General features: G+C 40.3%; 2 protein-coding genes across 6 annotated transcripts; both read right to left on the reverse strand.

The window, feature by feature from the left end:
• Nucleotides 1–1682: 1682 nt before the first annotated feature.
• Nucleotides 1683–6000, reverse strand: LOC115683234 (protein ROOT PRIMORDIUM DEFECTIVE 1). 3 transcript variants are annotated; one of them, XM_056304258.1, is made up of 3 exons: nt 3706–6000; nt 2778–2863; nt 2238–2690 (listed from the first exon to the last, which is right to left on the reverse strand). In XM_056304258.1, the coding sequence occupies exon 1, from the start codon at nt 5513–5515 to the stop codon at nt 4109–4111; it is 1407 nt and encodes a 468-aa protein (XP_056160233.1). In that variant the 5' UTR covers nt 5516–6000; the 3' UTR covers nt 2238–2690; nt 2778–2863; nt 3706–4108. The 3 variants fall into 3 exon arrangements, with proteins under 3 accessions (XP_030463558.2, XP_056160233.1, XP_056160232.1); XM_030607698.2 differs by lacking the exons at nt 2238–2690; nt 2778–2863 and adding an exon at nt 1683–2161; XM_056304257.1 differs by having other exon boundaries at nt 2238–2863.
• Nucleotides 6001–8970: 2970 nt separating this feature from the next.
• On the reverse strand, nt 8971–14279 carry LOC115683212 (homeobox-leucine zipper protein ANTHOCYANINLESS 2). 3 transcript variants are annotated; one of them, XM_056304165.1, is made up of 9 exons: nt 14124–14279; nt 13117–13346; nt 12904–13021; nt 12106–12804; nt 11719–11820; nt 11426–11638; nt 10200–10374; nt 9757–10124; nt 8971–9669 (listed from the first exon to the last, which is right to left on the reverse strand). In XM_056304165.1, exons 2-9 carry the CDS (start codon nt 13332–13334, stop codon nt 9289–9291), a joined length of 2274 nt encoding a protein of 757 aa, XP_056160140.1. In that variant the 5' UTR covers nt 13335–13346; nt 14124–14279; the 3' UTR covers nt 8971–9288. The 3 variants fall into 3 exon arrangements, with proteins under 3 accessions (XP_056160140.1, XP_056160139.1, XP_030463527.2); XM_056304164.1 differs by lacking the exon at nt 14124–14279 and adding an exon at nt 13568–13625; XM_030607667.2 differs by lacking the exon at nt 14124–14279 and having other exon boundaries at nt 13117–13557.
• Between the last annotated feature and the right edge of the window lie 4866 nt (nt 14280–19145).

Here is a 19145-nt window from a genome sequence, read left to right on the forward strand (position 1 = left end):
CGTACGAATTGAAAAAGAGAATTGAAATTTGGTAGCTTCTTACTTGAAATTTTATCCGTAGTCCCATTTCGTCGAGCGACTCGCATGTAAAATTCCCCTCCAAAATAGTCTAACACCTCTCGTGATTACTCACGAAGCTCCCTTTGAGATTTGGTCCATGTGAAATGGGGTCGTCGGAAGCTATATCAACTACATTCGAAAAATGCTTAGTTCTTTTAGAATGTTAGGCATAAATTAAGTGATTGACCTCCTGTTTTGTTCAAGTGGAGGCCACCATGAGTAGTGGAAAAAGGTGACGAGTGTGGAAAATTTCGGACTTATTAATCATTGATTCGATATTTATGATTGACTCCACCACAAAAGCAATTAAGCATAATTTTTTTTCTTTCTTTTGGCTCCAAATAATTAGGAAGTGCTAAGTTGAAGAAAATACTCTTCATAAGATTTGGGCGAGCAATTTTCTTGGAGGATTTATTAGAAAATTATTTTTATTTTTATTTTTTTGGAATTTCCCACCTGCATCTTTGCAAATGGGGCATATACTATTAGTATTATCTCATTTGGACAGTACTTTAAATGCAAAGAATGTAAAGAGGACAATCTTTTTCCGGTAGACCCAACCTCCAAAACAAAGGGGAATATCAAAATCAAAATCAAAATCAAAATCAAAGGTTGGTGTCGGATCAACCTATTTTTGTCCGGTCTCGGAGGACTACACTCGCCTCAACCTTCGAGAGTGGGTCCCACATTTGACCAATCGCGACGAGCCTCGGAAAAAATAAAAATCAGCCTTCCACATAATTTTCCTCTAAAAAATGTGGCGAATTAAACCGTGACTAGCGGCGTGATGAAAATACTCTTCATAAGATTTGGGCGAGCAATTTTCTTGGAGGATTTAGTAGAAAATTATTTTTTTTTGGAATTTCCCACCTGCATCTTTGCAAATGGGGCATATACTATTAGTATTATCTCATTTGGACAATACTTTAAATGCAAAGAATGTAAAGAGGACAATCTTTTTCAGGTAGACCCAACCCCGTCCGCAACAAATGGGAAATCAAAATCAAAATCAAAATCAATGGTCGGTGTCGGATCAACCGTATTTTTGTCCGGTCCCAGAGGACCACACTCACCTCAAGCTTCGAAAGTGGGTCTCACATTTGACCAATCGCGACGGGCCTCGGAAAAAAAAAATACAGGATTAACAGCGTGATGATTGATAAGCTGATCGAGATTGGGTTTGAGATATCAAAATTAGAGATTCTAGTCCCGGAGCATTTGCGTGACTCACCATGACCCCGATCGGGAAGGACGGAGTCCGGGATCCCGAAATGGAGAGATTTCGCATAGCAAACATAACAAAAAAAAAAAAAAAACACACGCACAAGTATGTTCAGGAACGGAGGAAATAGCCAAAGCATGTTTCACAAATCAATGCACGCAATACGTGGTTTTTCAATTACATATAATTGATTGCTTGTGATAACATTATCACTCGTTTCAAATATAATCAATAACGGAAACATTCGATCCATATTTGGACGTGATCGCTTCCGTTAGATTTTGTGGTACCACTGTCAATTATTACAAAAACGTAAACTCGTTTAAATGAATACGTGATTAAAGAGTTAAACGAGTTTATGTCAAACTATGGAGTGATAATTTACCTCAAACTATTGCTATTTGCATGGAAAGCAGATAATTAATCTATTCAATGGACTTCTCAATAGACACAATTGCACGCCAATAATGAAAGGAATGCATGTGGCACACTGAGATGTTGTCATCCATCAGATCCCGCTTCTTTAAAAAAATACAATGTCAACATGATCAGAGCGTCTTCTATATTGACCTCTTCCCCAAATATCTCCCACATTCCTCCCTTTAGTTCAGTGGTTTGAATGGACAACTCGTTAAACAAATATATGTGATGACATCTTCAGGTTACTATGCACGGTCTGTGTCGATTGCCGTCTCTTCGAAGCATATAACTGTGCCAAAACAGAGGTCGATGTTACGCAATACCTTTGGTCATACCTGCATCGCGTCGACATGTTCACATCCTACCCACGTCGCGGTCGTTTTCATTCGTAAGTTGCTGGAACCACTTCATTTCTTCAAAGGAAGACGCTCCACCTTCGTATCAGTCCAAGATCCGTTTCTGCAGAAGCATACATGCATGAGAGAATGCACTATCTAAATGGTTTAAAACCAATCACTCCCAGATACCTCTCGCAGAACCCGCATCGAGCCCATCTGCAAAGACATCATCAAGCCCATATGATTCATACACAATAATTAATAATTATTTATGCCTACAGCGCCAAGCAACAGGATGAATCTCCACAATATTCATGCATGGCCTTGTATGCTACGAGAAACGTCTTATGCATTCGAGAGGGTCGAAAAACCAAGAAAAGTTTGGACGACATCGGTGGATCGACTCTTTTGGAAGGCGACCTCCCCAACACATCGGTATCAAAGCAGAAGGCTTCCTGATAAAACAACAGACGGGATGATTCCAGTAGGTGACTGCATGATTCAAGAAATCTTCCGAGTTCTCAAGGACATGACTTCAGAATTTGTTGTCAATTAATCATAGGCCACAGGTGCTTTCGTAATCTGCAGGTGCATGGTTTGGTTGTTTATCAGTTGTTCGGACGTAGCTTGAGAGCTGAAACTGAAAGTGACTAAAACAATAGGAATTCCATGTTAGATGTGAGCAGGAGCTGTCGAGATAGGATCAGCTCTCAACTTCGGCGTCAAATTCAACCTACCTTATGCCAAACTTCAACTTCTTCACCAGAAAGCACATTAAAAACACGTCCTCTTCCAACTTCTCCTCCACTCTATATAAGGCAAACTACAAATGCCGTGTAAGATTAGCGTCATTATCTATGATGGAAAATTGCACCCTGAACATGACAGACCCCTAGTTATGAACCTGTGCAGGTGTTCAAAGAACCCGAAATTTTGAGGGTGGTAAAATAAACAAAATAGAAGATGACGCCTTGAATTGGTCTTCTTCGAACCTAAGTTTGTATCTTCCTAATATTTGGTCCTGGCTCCAAAATCACCGTTCATCTCCTTTGTTTGGTCCCTGTGCCCAATCGAACCAAAACAATCGGACCATAGGAGAGCTCAACTTTGTCTTAGAAAATTTTCCTGTTAGATGAAACCAATTGCCTTATGCTCGAAACTCTATGATGAATACTTTCTATTTTAAACTACCTTTAGTTGGTTACTTTAGCCTGAGATAGTGGTTTACAAATGCCAAACTAACTCTATCCGCTAGGTATGTACCCAAATAACCATCAAGAAATATAGTCCTACTTTGCCGACCACTTTGTCATGCAAAAGAGAAGGAGGAAGGCAACTGGCAAAATGCTAAGATGCAAGAGCACACAAATACAAGATCAACCATAGCGCATAAAGAACACAAATATGGAAACCGATGCTCCAATTGCAAACTTTCCAAAGAACATCAGGACTCTTCTCTTTTCTTGCGCAATAGATACATTCGGAGTCCAATTTGGTCTTCCATTTCAATAGTTAAGATCAAGCAAAGATCTTGTAGCTCAATGCAATTAACTTCCATCATCGGACAAATTTTTATACGATGAAATTATCAAAATAATTTCACCTAAAACATTGTTTTGCATTCAACAATAATTGAAATGACAAAGATCCTCAGCTTCGACTTACATGTTCATTGAAATCATCTCACTGATTTCTATTCCACAAGCCAGTAAGCAGACTTCTTTCCCAGAAGATGAGAGCACCTTACATTTCCGATAAAATGATGCTCACTTACTTCTCTAGATGTGGAGAAGCCAAGAGAACCATTTACCAACTCGAAGGCATTGTGGCCAGCATATGCCTCGTTTAAGAACCTGTGGCTGTCTTATGACTTAGACTGCTTGTCTTCAATTTGCCTGTTTGCACATAAATTCTAATTCCATAGTCTGAACCATGCCATGAGGTAGTCAGCATTTAATACAACCTCAATACACCAGGGAGCAGTCTGATTCGTGTTCAAATTCAGTGTTGCATGAGAAAAGTTTTAGGCTCCAGCCACAAACAACTTCTCTTAATATGCTAAAACGAGTCAATTGATTACTTCTTCTTCATCAACAATTGCCTCACCATCATCATTGTCATCTGTAAAGTCAGCTTCTGAAGCTGCATCCGAGTCTGGTTGTTCATCCCCCTCCTCATCAAGTACAAAATTTTCCTGAACATCAAATTTCGTCATCTTATCCTCTATATGGTCTCTTCTAAATCGCCTCGTTTCATCATGATCGTCTCTACTATAACTAACAAGCTCCTTATCCACTTTTGCCTTTCTTGGACTCAACAAGACCAAATCAGCCAATTTCCTTCTCGCCAAATACAAGTCATTGGGTTCTATCAGCTCTCCCTTCTTATAAGCCTCCCTAAGAAACACAGTGTGAAGCTTCCCGTGATTACCCCTTGTCGAAATATAGAAGATCCCTTGATGTTGAAGGAGGAAGTCCTTCAACTTCTTTGGCAAATCCATTGCCATCCTAAAATGTGCTATTCTCTCCAGCGTGATCTTCTTCTCAACGGTCATTGAAAGCAATTCATGAATCACTGCCACGGCCCTCTTCTCCATACGTTTCTGAGCCTCTAGCGACCTCAAATCATACCTCGAAACATCCTCATAAGGCGACCAATACGGGACTCGTTGCCACTTCCACACTGCAATCCTATAATACTTCCCTATCTTAAATCCCGGCGGAAAATTGATGATGAACGAGAAACGCACATCTTCAGCATCGATTCCCTTCTCTCTATACTCCCTCTCTCTAGCCATCTCAATTGCACAAACAATTAAACTAGGGTCTCTCTCTACAATCTCAATGTACTTATTCCTAGTCTCTTTAGCATCAAACAATCTAAAAAATCGCGGGTGCTTCAAAATTACCGAGTACTCGAAATCCTCAGGCAACCCGAATTCAGCCCGTGCAATCCGCACATGCTCCAGCCTCAGACGTCCCGTGTTAGACATCATCAGGAGCTTCCTGAGCCGAACCACGGCATCCGGGATTTGGGCATCGAGAGCCTCCTTCTCCTGCTGGATTTGCAAAATGGCCTTTCGGGTCAGTCTGCAATACAGGATCCTCTGCACCGGGTGCTCATAAACCTCGAAAACGTGAGGGAACTTGAGGAGGAAAGCCCCGGCCTCGTGCTGCTTGAACCCAAACCTGCGAGAGAGGACATCAAGGCGCGAAATCGGGACGTTCTGGTTGTGCTGGGAGAGGATCAAGTCTTGGAATTTGAGGATCTTGCGCGTTTTCTTCTCGATTTCCATGTAGTTGTCGTACCCATGGTCGCGGACCCTCAGCAGGTTTTTCGGGATGGAGGTGGATTGAGAAAAGTGTCTGGCGAAAATGGAGCTGTGGAGGGTGAATCCTATCGAATTGGAGGGCTTGCGCGAGTCTGATTTGAGGAAATTGGTTGCGAAAGAGGAGAAGACGACGATCTTCCTCATCTAGAGAAGCTTTCGGGGGGAAATCAGGGTTCAGGGTTTTTGCTCGCCGGACGTCAATTTGATGCCCGGATCCTTGGATGGAGCACCAGAGGCACGAGCGATGACGAACACGGAGGAATCCCAGGTGCCGACGCCACCAACCGCCGCCGCGGCAGCTCCCCCGCGCATCACCACCGCCACGTCGCCAAGCCCAGCTCCGGTGTTGCCGACCTCGAGTGACGACGACCCAAGGACTGATGTCGCCCAAGGCCGGCGATGCCGCTGGCGGCAGCCGCGAGCGACGCGACCTTGAGGAGAGAGAGAGAGAGAGATGGGATGGAGATCGGAGACCGGGACGACGGCGACAGCCGGTGGCGCGAGACTCGACGGCGAGGGGAGGGGAGATGACGTCGACGGCGGCGCGACGGCGAGGTGGCAGAAGCCGACGGTGGCTGAAGGTGGAGGGGAGAGAAAGAAGAGGGCAGAGTGAGGGTTTTTCCAGGGTCTGGACATCATGTGTAAATTCCTCAAAGAGCGAGGGCAATTGGGTCATTTGAGCAGAAGACCTCACTAATTTATTAGAAGAAAAAAGGAGAACTACACTAACAACCCCTAATCTACAACCTAATATGAAATTTGATCCCTAAACTTTTAATTTGTTCAATATCATCTCTAAACTTTCAGTACATGTTCAATTTAATCACTGAACTGGATGAAAATGTTTAATGTAGTCCTTCCATTTAATACAAGATCATGGACTACATTAAACATGTGCAAAAAGTCTAGAAAAATATTGAACTAATTAAAAGTTCATAGACCATATTGAATATTAGACTAAATTTCAGGGATGATTTTGAACAAATTAAAAGTTCATGGATCACATTGCATATTGGGACAAAAGTTCAGGGATTGTTTGTGTCATTATCTCAAGGAAAAATTACACAAATAGTCGATAAACATTGGATCTAAACCTTGATCCAATATGTAATGCCGTACCTAAAATTTTAATTTGTTCAATATGTTCCATATAGAACATTGAATATTTTCATAAGTTCAAAGACTAGATTGAACATGTCTCAAAAGTTCAAGAATCACATCGAACAAATTAAAAGTTCAGGTACGACATTACATATTAAGTTAAAATTCAAAGATCACATTAAACAATAAAAAATTTAGCGACGACATGGCTCATTTGGCCGACAAAAGTTATATATCAAATTTATGGAATGGTTCTTTAGTGTTGTCCCTATCATCTGAGCTATCTGATCTGTATCCATAAAAAATCATTTGTGTAATTATCCCTTTGTTGAACGTATTCCCATAAAGGATTGACTTGAATGAAGAGAATTCATGTCCTATCTTGAAAGAGAGATGGATTCATTTGCTTGAAATCAACAGAATAGGTACGTGAAGCCAAATAAAGTCATTTAGCTGAGTTGTAACTTAAAGCCAGCATTAGTTTTTCCAGGATCTCCTTCACTAAATGTGCACATGATTCCAGCTCTGAAAACAAGCTCTGCAGCGAATGAAGCGCAAACATGGGCAGGATGCCAAAGTTTTTGGTGCTTATGAGACCTCTAGAAGAAGTGCCAGTTTCAGTCAGAACTCAGAAGCTAAGGCTGCGAATGATAATCATTCTGTTTCAAAAATCAATTTCTGACCAGAAATTGATTTTTCTATTTCTGTTTCTGGAGGAGTTTCTAAGCTAAAAAACATGTTTGATAACGACAAAATTTCTATTTCGAAACGAAATTTGTTTGATAACGGCACAAAATTTCTCCTTCTCATGTGGCCTGAGTGGACGGCGGCGCGGACAATCGCTTCATTTCTTTTAGAAATAGAATAAAAAATTAGAAAATCTGGAAAATTCCTAAAAATCTAAAAAAATTCAGAAAATCCATAAAATTTTCCGAAAATAAAAAAGTCGATTTCGGGAAAATAGGAAATTTGTTCATTTTTTCCAAAAAATCAAAAATTTCAAAACTTCATGAATGGCTTAGAATACATGTGGCCACCCACTTTGAGTGAAATTTAAATTTTTGAAGTGCCCAAAAAATCAAAAAATAAAAATTTCAAAACTTCAGAATGGCTTAGAATACTTGCCACCCACTTTGAGTGAAATTTAAATTTTTTTTTTTTTTTTTTTTGGCACCTAAAAAATTTAAATTTCACTTAAAATGGGTGGCCACAAGTATTCTAAGTCATTCGTGAAGTTTTAAATTTTTGGTTTTTTTTGGGCACCTCAAAAATTTAAATTTTACGCAAAGTGGGTGGACAGTGTATTCTAAGCCATTCGTGAAGTTTTGAAATTTTTATTTTTAAATTTTTTTGGGCATCTCAAAATATTTAAATTTTACGCAAGTGGGTGGCCACGATATTCTAAGTCATTCGTGAAGTTTTGAAATTTTTGATTTTTGGATTTTTTGGGCACCTCAAAAATTTAAATTTCACACAAAGTGGGTGGCCACATATATTCTAAGCCATTATGTAAAGTTTTGAAATTTTTGATTTTATTTTTATTTTTTTGGGCACTTCAAAAATTTAAATTTCATTCAAAGTGAGTACAAAGTATTCTAAGCCATTCGTGAAGTTTTGAAATTTTTTATTTTTTTGGAAAAATGAACAAATTTCCTATTTTCCCGAAATCGACTTTTTTTATTTTCTAGAAATTTTTATGAATTTTTCTGAATTTTTCAATTTTTAAGGATTTTTGGAATTTTTTTTTTTGGCGGAGGCGGCTGCGCCGATGGTGGCGGGAGGTGGCCGATGGTGGCGGGAGGTGGCCGGTGGCTCACCTGGCGGTGGTGGGAGGCACCAGGTGGCAGAGAGAGGGTGGCGGCGGCGCGGCTGAAGGGTAGCGGCCGTCGCGGTGGCGGCGACCGCGATGGGCGGCGGTGAGCGACCGACTAGTAGTGAGGGAAAGTGATGAGAAGAACAAAAAATTTTGTTTCTCATTTCTGCCAGTAAAGAGAAGCTAAAAATTTTAACTTCGATTTCTCTTTCAAATCTATTTGAACAAAATTTGTTCCGTAAATAGAAATTAAAATTCGTACTTAAACAGATTGCTCCAAACCTAGGTAAAGAATTGTTATCATTCAGCCTAATACATTGGAAACTGATACGGGCCTGTGAATGAATTTTGTTAAGGATGGAAGGCCCGTGAAAGCATGGGCTTGCCACAGATGCTTCACTCCATTGTTTGTCTCCCCTTGAAACATGGTCTCCACTTTCATATCGAACCCCAAAGAACAGATCTTTGGCAAACTGCACTGTACTGTACTTGATCTTGGAGTTAAATGAGAACTCAGGCCGGCTCTTATTTCACAAGGACAGCAATAAATTGGCTTGCATGATTACGAGTTCTATGAACGTACATGTGTTCATGTTGACTGTGCGAATGCTGTGTTTGGCATACATAATCCCAGAACACGATCTGCATTAATTCAAAATAAGCCGCCAAGCATAAGGAAATTAGATCCATGACAAAATTTCAACTTCTATAGAGAACAGAATAATTTCTCTCAAGATCACAATTTGAGAGCTAAGTCCGTCCTGGTGGTTATCTAAGTCAATGCCCGAACCCCCGGATAGGCGAAAGATCCAGTACCTTCAATTACATCACCATGTCCGGGAAGGGCGAGCGGTTCGTTCTTGACTCGAAACCACCTTGTTTTTTCTTTTTGGTACCTATGCCTTTCCATCCATTTCAGTCTCTCTATACTTTATGTTATCTTATTCCATACAAAAAGTAGATCAATCTAAATAACAAGAAAGAGCAGGAAAAAAAATATGAACTAGGACATTCGCAATGAGGTTTTGATCCTCTGGATTGTGCGCGAGAGGAGGTTGTGCACGGTCTCGACTGACTCTGCTGTGAGCTTCGCAGCAGGAGTGCTGCTCACGAGGATCTGAAACCCGATTGTCATTAGGCACCCGCTGCCATCAGCAGTTCCAACGAGACTTCCATCGGGGTTCCTTAGTCCATCAATGTGTGACGGACTGTCTGGGAGCAAGGCAAATCCAGACGGTAGGAGCGCGACGCTGTTCGGGTCTCCGCCGCTCACCACCGATTCAATCACTGTTATGTCCACTGGAGCATAGGCTATGAGGGAGCCCGACGCATCTGTCCATGTCTCTTGCAGAATCACCATGCTTGTGTCGCTCGCGCTGAGTGCCTGCAAGTCATGGGTCGGCATATTTGTTGAAGCAAAATCAAAAGCAGCTGGAGCTACAAGGTTCAGCATTAATCGACAAGCGCTTACATTAGCACGGAGAAGAGAGGCGCAATTGTCGCGCCTCTGACCCTTAGCCACATGGACTATCTCCTGCATTGGGCCACCGTGGGATAATATATCCCACTCGCTCCTCAACTGCTCGTTGCGCACAAAATTGAACACCGTCTCGTGCGCTATGGGCATCCAAATGGAAGTTGCTGCACTCAGTACGATCCCGGGCGGCTCGCCGGGTCTACCAGCGTTTTTTCTAGTCGTTACTCGCACATCGCCACTCATGTTCCCAAGGTGAAGGACTTCCCAGTTGTGCAGCGGCGAAGCACAGACCCCCGAACAGAAATTATCTGTCATGCGCTGCGCCAGTTTCAGCATATTTCTCCTTCCACTCGGATTCATTCCTGTTCCAAAAATTTTTAGTCTCAAATAATGTAACCTATACGAATAAAGCTTGCGATGAATATAGGAAGTATGACCTGAACTATCTTCATTAGGGTAGGTAGATGACATGAATGTTAGCAAGCACTCGCAGTGCCTCTGTAGCGAGGCAATCCACCTCTGAGAACTGAATCCCATGCCGGAACTAAGGTAGGAATGGTAAAGAGGGTGAACTGCAGTTCCGTCATATTCTGAATGTTCGATCCAAGTAACCTGAAATTCACCATACTCATGTTAGATATTTTGCGACTCTAGCAACAAAAGCCCACTTCATACTTCATGAGATACTTATAAGTCTTGATGTACTTTCAAGATTGCATCATTTGCACTACGTTCACGCTCCATTAATCAATAAAATCATCCATCACCTGGGGCTTCTTTATCTCACTTAAGTTTGATGAAAAGTCAAAACTTGTACGAGTTTTTATCCCTCCTTCCGCAGAACAAGTAAAGTTACTGGTGCAGAATAATTACCAAAATGCAGATTAGACACTGCTAACGCACTTCATAATTTAATCTCACGGCATGTTCCTGTCTGGAACAATATCACTTAAAATGATTCAGTTGCAGAAGGCCTCGCGAGTGGTGAGCAAGTTGCTCATACACATGGAGAATAAATTTATTCGGCAACTTACTGTCTAAGGAGATTCAAACAAATTAAATATAAGTCTGGATCCAGGTCATATAGTCTCGCTGTCAATAAAAAGACACGGGACAAATTTAAAAATGAGAAGAGAAACAGGAATAGAAGCATCAAATACATACTTTATGCAACAAAGATTGAGAGTCTCGAGGCCGAGACTAAATAAAGCATAAGATGCAGCTTGGCCTATCCATAAATAAAAAAACAGCGCCATGGATTTGCTCGCTTCGATAAGCCCCAGTGGAATAGTTAATTGGAGACAATCTACACTTTGGAGATCGAACAAAACTATATAATACATAATCGTAAAGGCATCATTCAGTAAACTATTGGAGAAAGGCTAAGATTCTCTGGCAAATTAGTCCTGCGCTCTGTGGATACAGTCTCTTAAAAAGTCTCACGATTTTGGGCACCGAAAGTGACAGAGCGAACAAGTGTAAAAATCGGGTTCATTAGAAGATCAAACAGAAATCTAAATACGGTGCAATAATATCAATGATCTTGCTCGATGCCTCTAACGTAAATAGTACCTATAAGGCAAGAGCAAGACATGCGAAGAAAACCCAGAACTATAGCATTCGATGAAAGAGAGGTATGGTAAATATTCAATATTGGCAATACCTTGGAAGAGCCATTGGGCATATCCTGTAAAACACATCCAGAAGGAAGCCTCCTACAGTTGGCGAAACCACGCGGATCCGAACCGTCTTGGATCATGCCAACGGAAACATCGACCACCGCCCATGTACCCTCTCCATGCTGCTTGCAGAACCTAAGGAATCTCACTTGGCGCAAAGGAACCAATGGTGAAAGCACTTGAAATTCAGCATGCATCTACAGGGCAAATAATAGCAAGTCTTGTTAGTTCTGACTTCTTAGATGAAAAGGAGAGTAATCAAAGCAAAGAAACATACCACTTGCAAAGCTCCATTCCTGTTTCCTCTGATTCCACTCGATATTAATTCGATGGTGGATGATCGAGCAATTATGCAGGGAAATGTTTCCGCCCAACGATTCTATGAAGAGAAAAGGGTTGGGAAATCATTCAAGCACTAGAGACAAACGTAAAAAGATAGAATAACTAGTATAATGTGATAAGGATGTCAGTTCAAATCGAGTAACGACTTGCCGTATCAGATCATTAAAGCTAAGATAAAGCAGTTCAAGGGGCATCAAAACATTTGGCTATAACTGGAATGGAAGAAGAGACTTAAAACTTGATAGGCGAATAACATTTTTGTCAAACTCTGTGAATGCAATGAGGCCTTATTAGCTAGTAGTATTCAAGTCGTGCACCATACCACATCCATCAAAATCTCTACAACAGCCAAGCTGTTGATGGGGACGATACCGGTCTCCCTTGAGGCCTTGGTCACGAGATCACTGCGCCTCACACCGGCAAGAGGAGTGGATAACCGTGAGTACTCCTCGTGGTTCAATACTTCTTTTGCTCCGTCCAAAGTTCGCAGCCAAAGGCAGGAATTGGGCTCAGCCATCTTCATTAATTCATTCATGGAAGCTATTGCAACATCAATATAAGCCGATTTTTCATTGGACAATTGATTCCTAGCCATCGCAACTGCTGGTCTTGCATAAGGAGTAGCCGGGGAAGCATTCGACATTCCATCTAGAGAGCTCATTCCCATTGGCAATGCGGCACTGGCTGTGGTTGAGACGTTGGGAACGTGCCCCTGGGCGGAGAACTCCGAACCACGATTGGACCTCGGAGGGCTCGAGGGAAGGTGTGCAGTGGGGAGTTGTTTCCCCAAGAAGTTGTCAGTAAGAGAGCGAACCCGAGCTACTTCATCCTTCAACCGAGCATTCTCGACCCTCAGCTGGTGCTCCTCGTACGACACCATGCCGGCGCCATTAAAGATGGCCGTGCCGCCGCAGTTGCTGCAAATGGGATTGGTCAGTTTGCTCCGCATTGCGTCGTTCTCGTTCCGGAGCCTATTGTTGTCGTCTCTCAGCATAATATTCTCATGGCGCTCCAATTGAGTCTGGTTCAAATTACCAACAACACATCTCAGTCCAATGCTCAGAAAGCAAATTTTATGCTTATACAAAAAAGACTGATTGAGACAAAAATGTGGCTTCACCTTCATCTGGGTCCTTCGGTTCTGAAACCAGAACTTGATTTGCTTGGACTCCAGACCAAGCCTCCTGCTCAGCTCCAACCTTTGTTTCTCATCAGGATGAGGACACTCCTTAAAGAAACTAAAGGGACATGGAAAAAAAGTTGAGATTTTTCATCCAAATTGAAGAAATTTACACAAAAGGGTCGCTATGACATCGAAAAGAGAATCGATTACGCTTCGAGTTCTTGAATTTGATGCGGACTGTGTCGGTGGTACTTCTTCCTCTTGCGGGGAACAACTCCTGCTTCTTCATCAACAGCATCATCCTGATCGTCATCCCCAGAAGCTCCATCGAACTGGTTGTCACTCCCCGACCCTTCGTCCCTCAGCCTCCCCATGAAGCTTCCCTCGAATGGTTCACCGAAGCGGTCAATCTCACTCTGCCCCTCCATTTTGTTGGCTCTCTGCAAAGTGACCTCATATAACAGAGACATGCTTTCAGGACTCAATGTAGTAGAAAATAGTTAAGAGGGGAGAGAGAAAACTCCCTATCTCATCATATAACACTCGCTACAGGGAGTTGCGAAGACAAGATCATAAAAATTTACGGGATAGGGAGAAGTACAGGATTACATAAAACAAAAAGGAGAAGAAAAGATCGCCCTTTTTTCTTTTTGTCAACTACCTTTAGTCCATGCAGAACTCAAGCCGAGTCAACCATCTCTCTCTCTCTCTCTCTCTCTCTCTCTCTCTCTCTGGGAATGTGTTCCCGATGCAGACACGAGACAAGTAGGTCCGTGTTTTGTTTCAATGGTTCAGACCTGTGTCAATCTCTCTAAGACTCTAACCCTCTCTCTCTCTCTCTCTCTCTGGGGAAATTTTGACAGGAAAAATTTCAGGAAAAAGACATTTTGCGTAAAAGAAATTGCGGAGCGGGGGAAGTGGACTGGAATGCGCAAAAGTCTAGAATCGTTTTCTTCCTTCCTTAAAAGTGCTTGACCGATGGCTTGTCCGTATTAGAGGACTCAGCGAGCGTCAAGACAAAATCTTTTTCTTAGATGGCATGAGAGAAGCAGAAAGGAAGGGAAGTGGGTCTATAGCCGTGACTCCTGATCCCTTCCGTTTCACACCTTTTCACACAGAACACAAGAGTGACGGAGCGTTTATCTAACCAAAAAGACCAACTTGACGTCCTCGCATTGATTTGCACAAAACACAGGCTCATGTGCGATAAAAGGCACCTTTTTTAACGTCACAGGGAGCCCAAGAAACCTCTCTCCCACTACATTGCGAGATTGGACATGTTAAAGATTTTGAGGCGCTTCACACACACACACACTCTCTCTCTCTCCCTGTGTGTATATGCGTGTAGAGACGGTCAAATGGCGAAAAAGATACAAGAGAGATTAGTAAATAAACAAATGAATGATATGACGGGGGCGAAATTGGAGTTCTCGAGGTTTGGAGCTGACTTACAGGGGGGACCACAGAAGGCGAAGGGTCAAAAACCAGCTCTTGCAGACTAAAGAACTATTTCCAGAGAGAAATGGAGAAAACAATCCTTGAATTTCTTGGTTGTATCAAAAACCCAGAAACCCTGTTTTGATCTGGTCACTCCCACTGCAAACAGCAACAGCAACATCAACAATGGCCATCTCTCTCCTCTTTCTCCCTCTGAAGAAATTGCAGAGGAGAGAAATTATATAGGGAGGAGGAGGGATTGGCCAAAAATGGGCTTGTGACTCTGGAGAGAGAGAGAGAGAGAGACAGAGGGGCTCTTGGCATTCTAACATATGGTATCACTATAAAAAATGTACTTGCCTATATATCATTTTCCTCCCTAATTCACTGAATATGGTCAAAATCCAATGTATTTCGCGCATAAAATTAGTTTGGAGCAAGCGCTTGCAATGACCAGTAAACGCGTCGGACCGCGATGACCAGTAAGCGCGTGGGACCACGCCGACCATTGTGCATCGAAAGTCCTTATACGACATCGTGGATGTGGAAGAACAATAATATGGAATGTAATCCGATCATGGTCCTGAGATTTTTCCATGTATGAGCAAATCATCTTGTCTTGGCATATCATTAATTGCGGGACAAGCAAGTTGAGGATGAGCATGACACACCATTGCAGAAATAGATTGACCTGTGCATCCGGAGCACCATCAGAGAATAAGGGAACTCTATAGTTTGCTTGCTTGCATCGAAGAAATTTTAAGTTCCATTTCGGGCTTAGGATGCAAATTCTAACTAGGGTAGGGTCCAGGAGAGATACTCGTTCAGAAAACGCACGTATTCGCGCGATCTTGCCTGTTAGACGTGTCTTTTTTTTGTAGGAAAGCAATGAGCTTAAGCAATGTAAAATTGGTTGGCTTGGCCAATTGCACGCAACGGTCCAATTGCTGAGACCATGTTTTCGAGAAAATATATATTAACTAGTGTGTTATGGACACTTGGTATGTGGATTATAAGTAAGTTTGTAATAAAGTGCAATAAAATTACTAATCTTGCAACAGCTTTGTATAGTGTAACTTAGCAAGTGTGTTCAACCATTGGAATGGAAATTGGAGATTTATTAGTAAAATTCTGCCAATAGTATTAGCAACCTCACGTTTACTCGTGTGTTTGGTTGCACTCGTGGAATGGAAATTGGAATGCCCGTTCATTTCCTTTTCTCAACCAAAATATTATTGAATAAAATTATATAAAATATTATATGGTTATAAAAAAATTTCTGTTTTAAAATTATATAAAGAAGCATAGATTTTATTAGAAAATATCGACTAATAGTAATTATTAGTAACTATAGATGACATGTAAATCTAAGTAATTATCCATTTAAAATGAAATTGTATTTATGAAGTATTCTTATTAATAGAACTATCAAGTCCTTTAATTAATTATAGTGTGATTAATATCGAGAAATTGACAGTTATAATTAATACTTATTAATAGATATCAACTACGATACTATTCTATTAAATATAATAACTACTGAGGAGTTAATCATTAATGATTAATAATTTTTAATTATATTCGAGAAATATCAATAATTATACTATTACTGCAAGAACAGTATAAAGTAAATTTATTTAAAAAATTCTCATTCAATTCTATTCCCACAATTCTATCAACCAAGCACAAGAATTCTTACTCCACTCCATTCCAATATTTTACCCATCAGAGATGTTGGAATCATCATTTCATTCCATCCCATTGTATTGTTTGATTCGATTACATTCTGCTGTACCAAACACACATCACAATTTTGCTAGCATGGTGTTCAGAAGGCAAGAAATTGATATTGAGGTACAAATCATATTAGTGAAAACGTAATCCGTCATTATGGACAGTCTTCAAAAATTATATTTTATGAATGTGAATTTATCCTACCGTGAACGTTTCTTTTGCAAGCAAATTACCTTCCCAGAAAATAATATGCACGTCGATAGAGATGATAAAATTTCTATTAAGATACCGAATCGTCCATCTGATATGTCTTCCGGTTCAAAAGGTAAGGCGATTAATTTTGGAATACGACCAAGTGAGAAAATGATCTGTCATTACGGATAGTCCTGAAAAATGAGATTTTATAGTTCCGAATCTATCTTATCATGAACTTTTTCTTGCGAGTAAATCACCTTCTTGGAAAAATAATATGCGCCTCAATAGAGATGGTAAATTTTTTATTAACATACCGAATCATCTCTCACATATCTAGTGGACAAAATGAGCATGTTTCTTGGACTTTGAGCTGTATTGACAAAAATGAAATTTAATGATATTCACATGATCGATTTCCGGTCCAGTCCAATGGAACCGATCACTTAGAGTTTAGTTTACATTTTACTAATTTTTGTCAATGAAGTTTACTTAGGGTTTAATTCACATTTTACTAATTTTTTGAAGAAGTAAAAAAATTAAAAAATGTATATGTAGTCGGTTTGGTCCGGTTCGGTCTGGTTACCGGACCGTCCGAACACTGGTTCTACTTTTACGAATCAGGAATTGGCCGGTTTGGTCCAGTCCGGTCCGGACGATTCTCGATTTGGGCGATCCGTTTTGCATACCCCTAATATCCGCGTGGTTTTGCAATGTACTTGATTGAGCTTGAACTTATATTTTGATACGTGTCATTTAATCTAAAATCTGATTAGGAATTCTTTTTATCCACAAGTGGCGACCACTAAGATTCGCTTTTTTTTTTTTGGCTTTTATTTGAAATATTAAAACAGGTAAAAAGTGTTTTGGAATTTTTGTCATATAGTAGTAGTACTTTAAATTGATATTCTGCATTTTCTCAAATTTCCAATTTTGTAGCTCTCACAAGTCAAAACACAAGTCAATAATTAGGAGTAGCAAATTTAATAAAAAGAAGAAGATAAGTAACATCTTCTACCTCTGAATTGTCGACATGGCCTTTCTTCTTCTTCTTCTTCTTTTCCTTCAGATTTTTATGTTGAATGGTAAGGTTGGAGCAATTTTGCAGCTAAATCTCCCTAATACTTATTGACTTTCTCTTTAACATTTGAGAACTTATGGAAAAAATTATATGAAATTCTGCAGGCCAATCTTTAAAGTCAAAATGCGAGTTTCATAAAATTGATAAAAAGTGTAAAGTAAAGATGTGAACATGTTCTTAAAAGGTTTCATCTGAACTCCGGAACGTTAAATTCGGGGGTGTTCCCTGAGGTGAGGGAAGATTGAACTTTCTCTCCAATTGGGGGGACTGTGCATATAAGTACCGGCACGTTAAAATAAGAAACGTAGCCCGTTAGGTCTATACACCTGGACAAGCGAGCGCAGCCCTAGTTATAAGCTTGCTTCCTCCGCTTTAGTGAGGTACTCTTAGTAACCACTATCAAGGATCTAAGACAGGCTCCTGATCTACCAAAGATAAAAATTTAGAGGTAGAAGATGTTACTTATCTTTAAAGTTAAAATATCGAGTTTCATAAAAATTACAAACAACGTAAAGTTAAAAGCAGAGGTCAACTCATTCAGAAGGCAAAAGCACGGGCTCAAAACAAAATGCGCAGCCTCTTTTCAAGGAGACCTTAGAATGATAATCATGATTACTGATGGGTGTTATTAACTGGATGGGATTATTATGCGCCTGATTAAGTGAAAGAATTTCTCGCGAATTAATTTTTTGAACTTTTTCGCGTTTTGTTTGCTGAAAACGATTGATCAACATAAATTAATTTATGGTCAGAGAAAATATGCATGCTTAAAATTAGGAAAATGAATTTCCTAATCTAAAAATTGAAAAAATGTTTTCCTAAAAAATAATTTTTCGGGAAGTGTCTTCCTTCTTTTATCATTAAGCTTTTTCCCAAAACAAACATGCATCAATTAGAAATATTTGCTCTTAATTAATCAACGGCAGTCAGGAATATAACTAGATGAATGAACTGCGAAAATCCTCGAGCAATAAGAGTTCGAGTTACCGGTAGGGGTGTCAATAGGTCGGGTCGGGTCTCTATGATACCCGATCCGGCCCGAATCATAAGGGAGAGTGTTCTCTCCAACCCGAAATGCATAGGATTTGAAACAAAAATCCGGGTCAGATTGGGGCGGGCCGGGTTTCGGGTTTTCATTTGGCTTTTTTTTTTGGTTAACCTATAATTACAAGTACGAGTAAACCAAATTCATGTCAATAGTTCATATGCATTATGTTCGAAACAATCACATGAATTCTATAGTAGAACAATTCATAACATTTTTACAACACTTTCAGAGTAAGAGATCTTGTTCGAGTTACCACGCGACCACGGGGTCCAACTGAATATCAATGCATCAACTGGTTGATTAGATTTCGTGATCACAGTGGCCCATAAAATCGAAAGCGGCTGAGCCATGGCGGCGAGCCAAAGTTTCGAATAGATATCTATGTGTGTTTATAGATTAAGTGTACTAATCTCAAACCATATAACATAATAATTTCCATATCCGAAGAAATAAAATAATTCACAATCTCACAAATACAATATGCTTGGTCTAGTTTCATGCTGTTGCGTGCTCAAATTAATTTACTTTTCACAAAGATCACGATGCGTGATAATTTTTCAAGATGATAAAATAATATTATTTCAAGGATTTTAATTAGTAAAAATTAAGGACAAGTCGTGAAAGTTCAATTGAGTCTTAAGACTTTCAAAAAGTGAATTTGAGTCATAAAATTTGTTAAATTAGTGCAATCAAGTCTTTTCGTTAACTTTGTCAATTTTAGCTAACATGAAATACTAATGTGGCATT

Source organism: Syzygium oleosum, unplaced genomic scaffold, assembly GCF_021117445.2.
Source record: "Syzygium oleosum isolate NSW1041296 unplaced genomic scaffold, Sole_v2.1 Sole_v2.31, whole genome shotgun sequence".
Lineage (NCBI taxonomy): Eukaryota > Viridiplantae > Streptophyta > Magnoliopsida > Myrtales > Myrtaceae > Syzygium > Syzygium oleosum.

What these genes read in the sequence shown, in the direction of transcription:
- LOC115683234 (XM_030607698.2), bottom strand. Translation starts at nt 5,515, where the DNA reads ATGAGGAAGATCGTCGTCTTCTCCTCTTTCGCAACCAATTTCCTCAAA.
- LOC115683212 (XM_030607667.2), bottom strand. Translation starts at nt 13,376, where the DNA reads ATGTCTCTGTTATATGAGGTCACTTTGCAGAGAGCCAACAAAATGGAG. An exon ending in CAAATTCAAGAACTCGAAGC is followed by an intron (nt 13,022 to 13,116) that starts GTAATCGATTCT and finishes ATGTCCCTTTAG; the next exon opens with TTTCTTTAAGGAGTGTCCTC. An exon ending in TAGAGATTTTGATGGATGTG is followed by an intron (nt 11,821 to 12,105) that starts GTATGGTGCACG and finishes TTCTCTTCATAG; the next exon opens with AATCGTTGGGCGGAAACATT.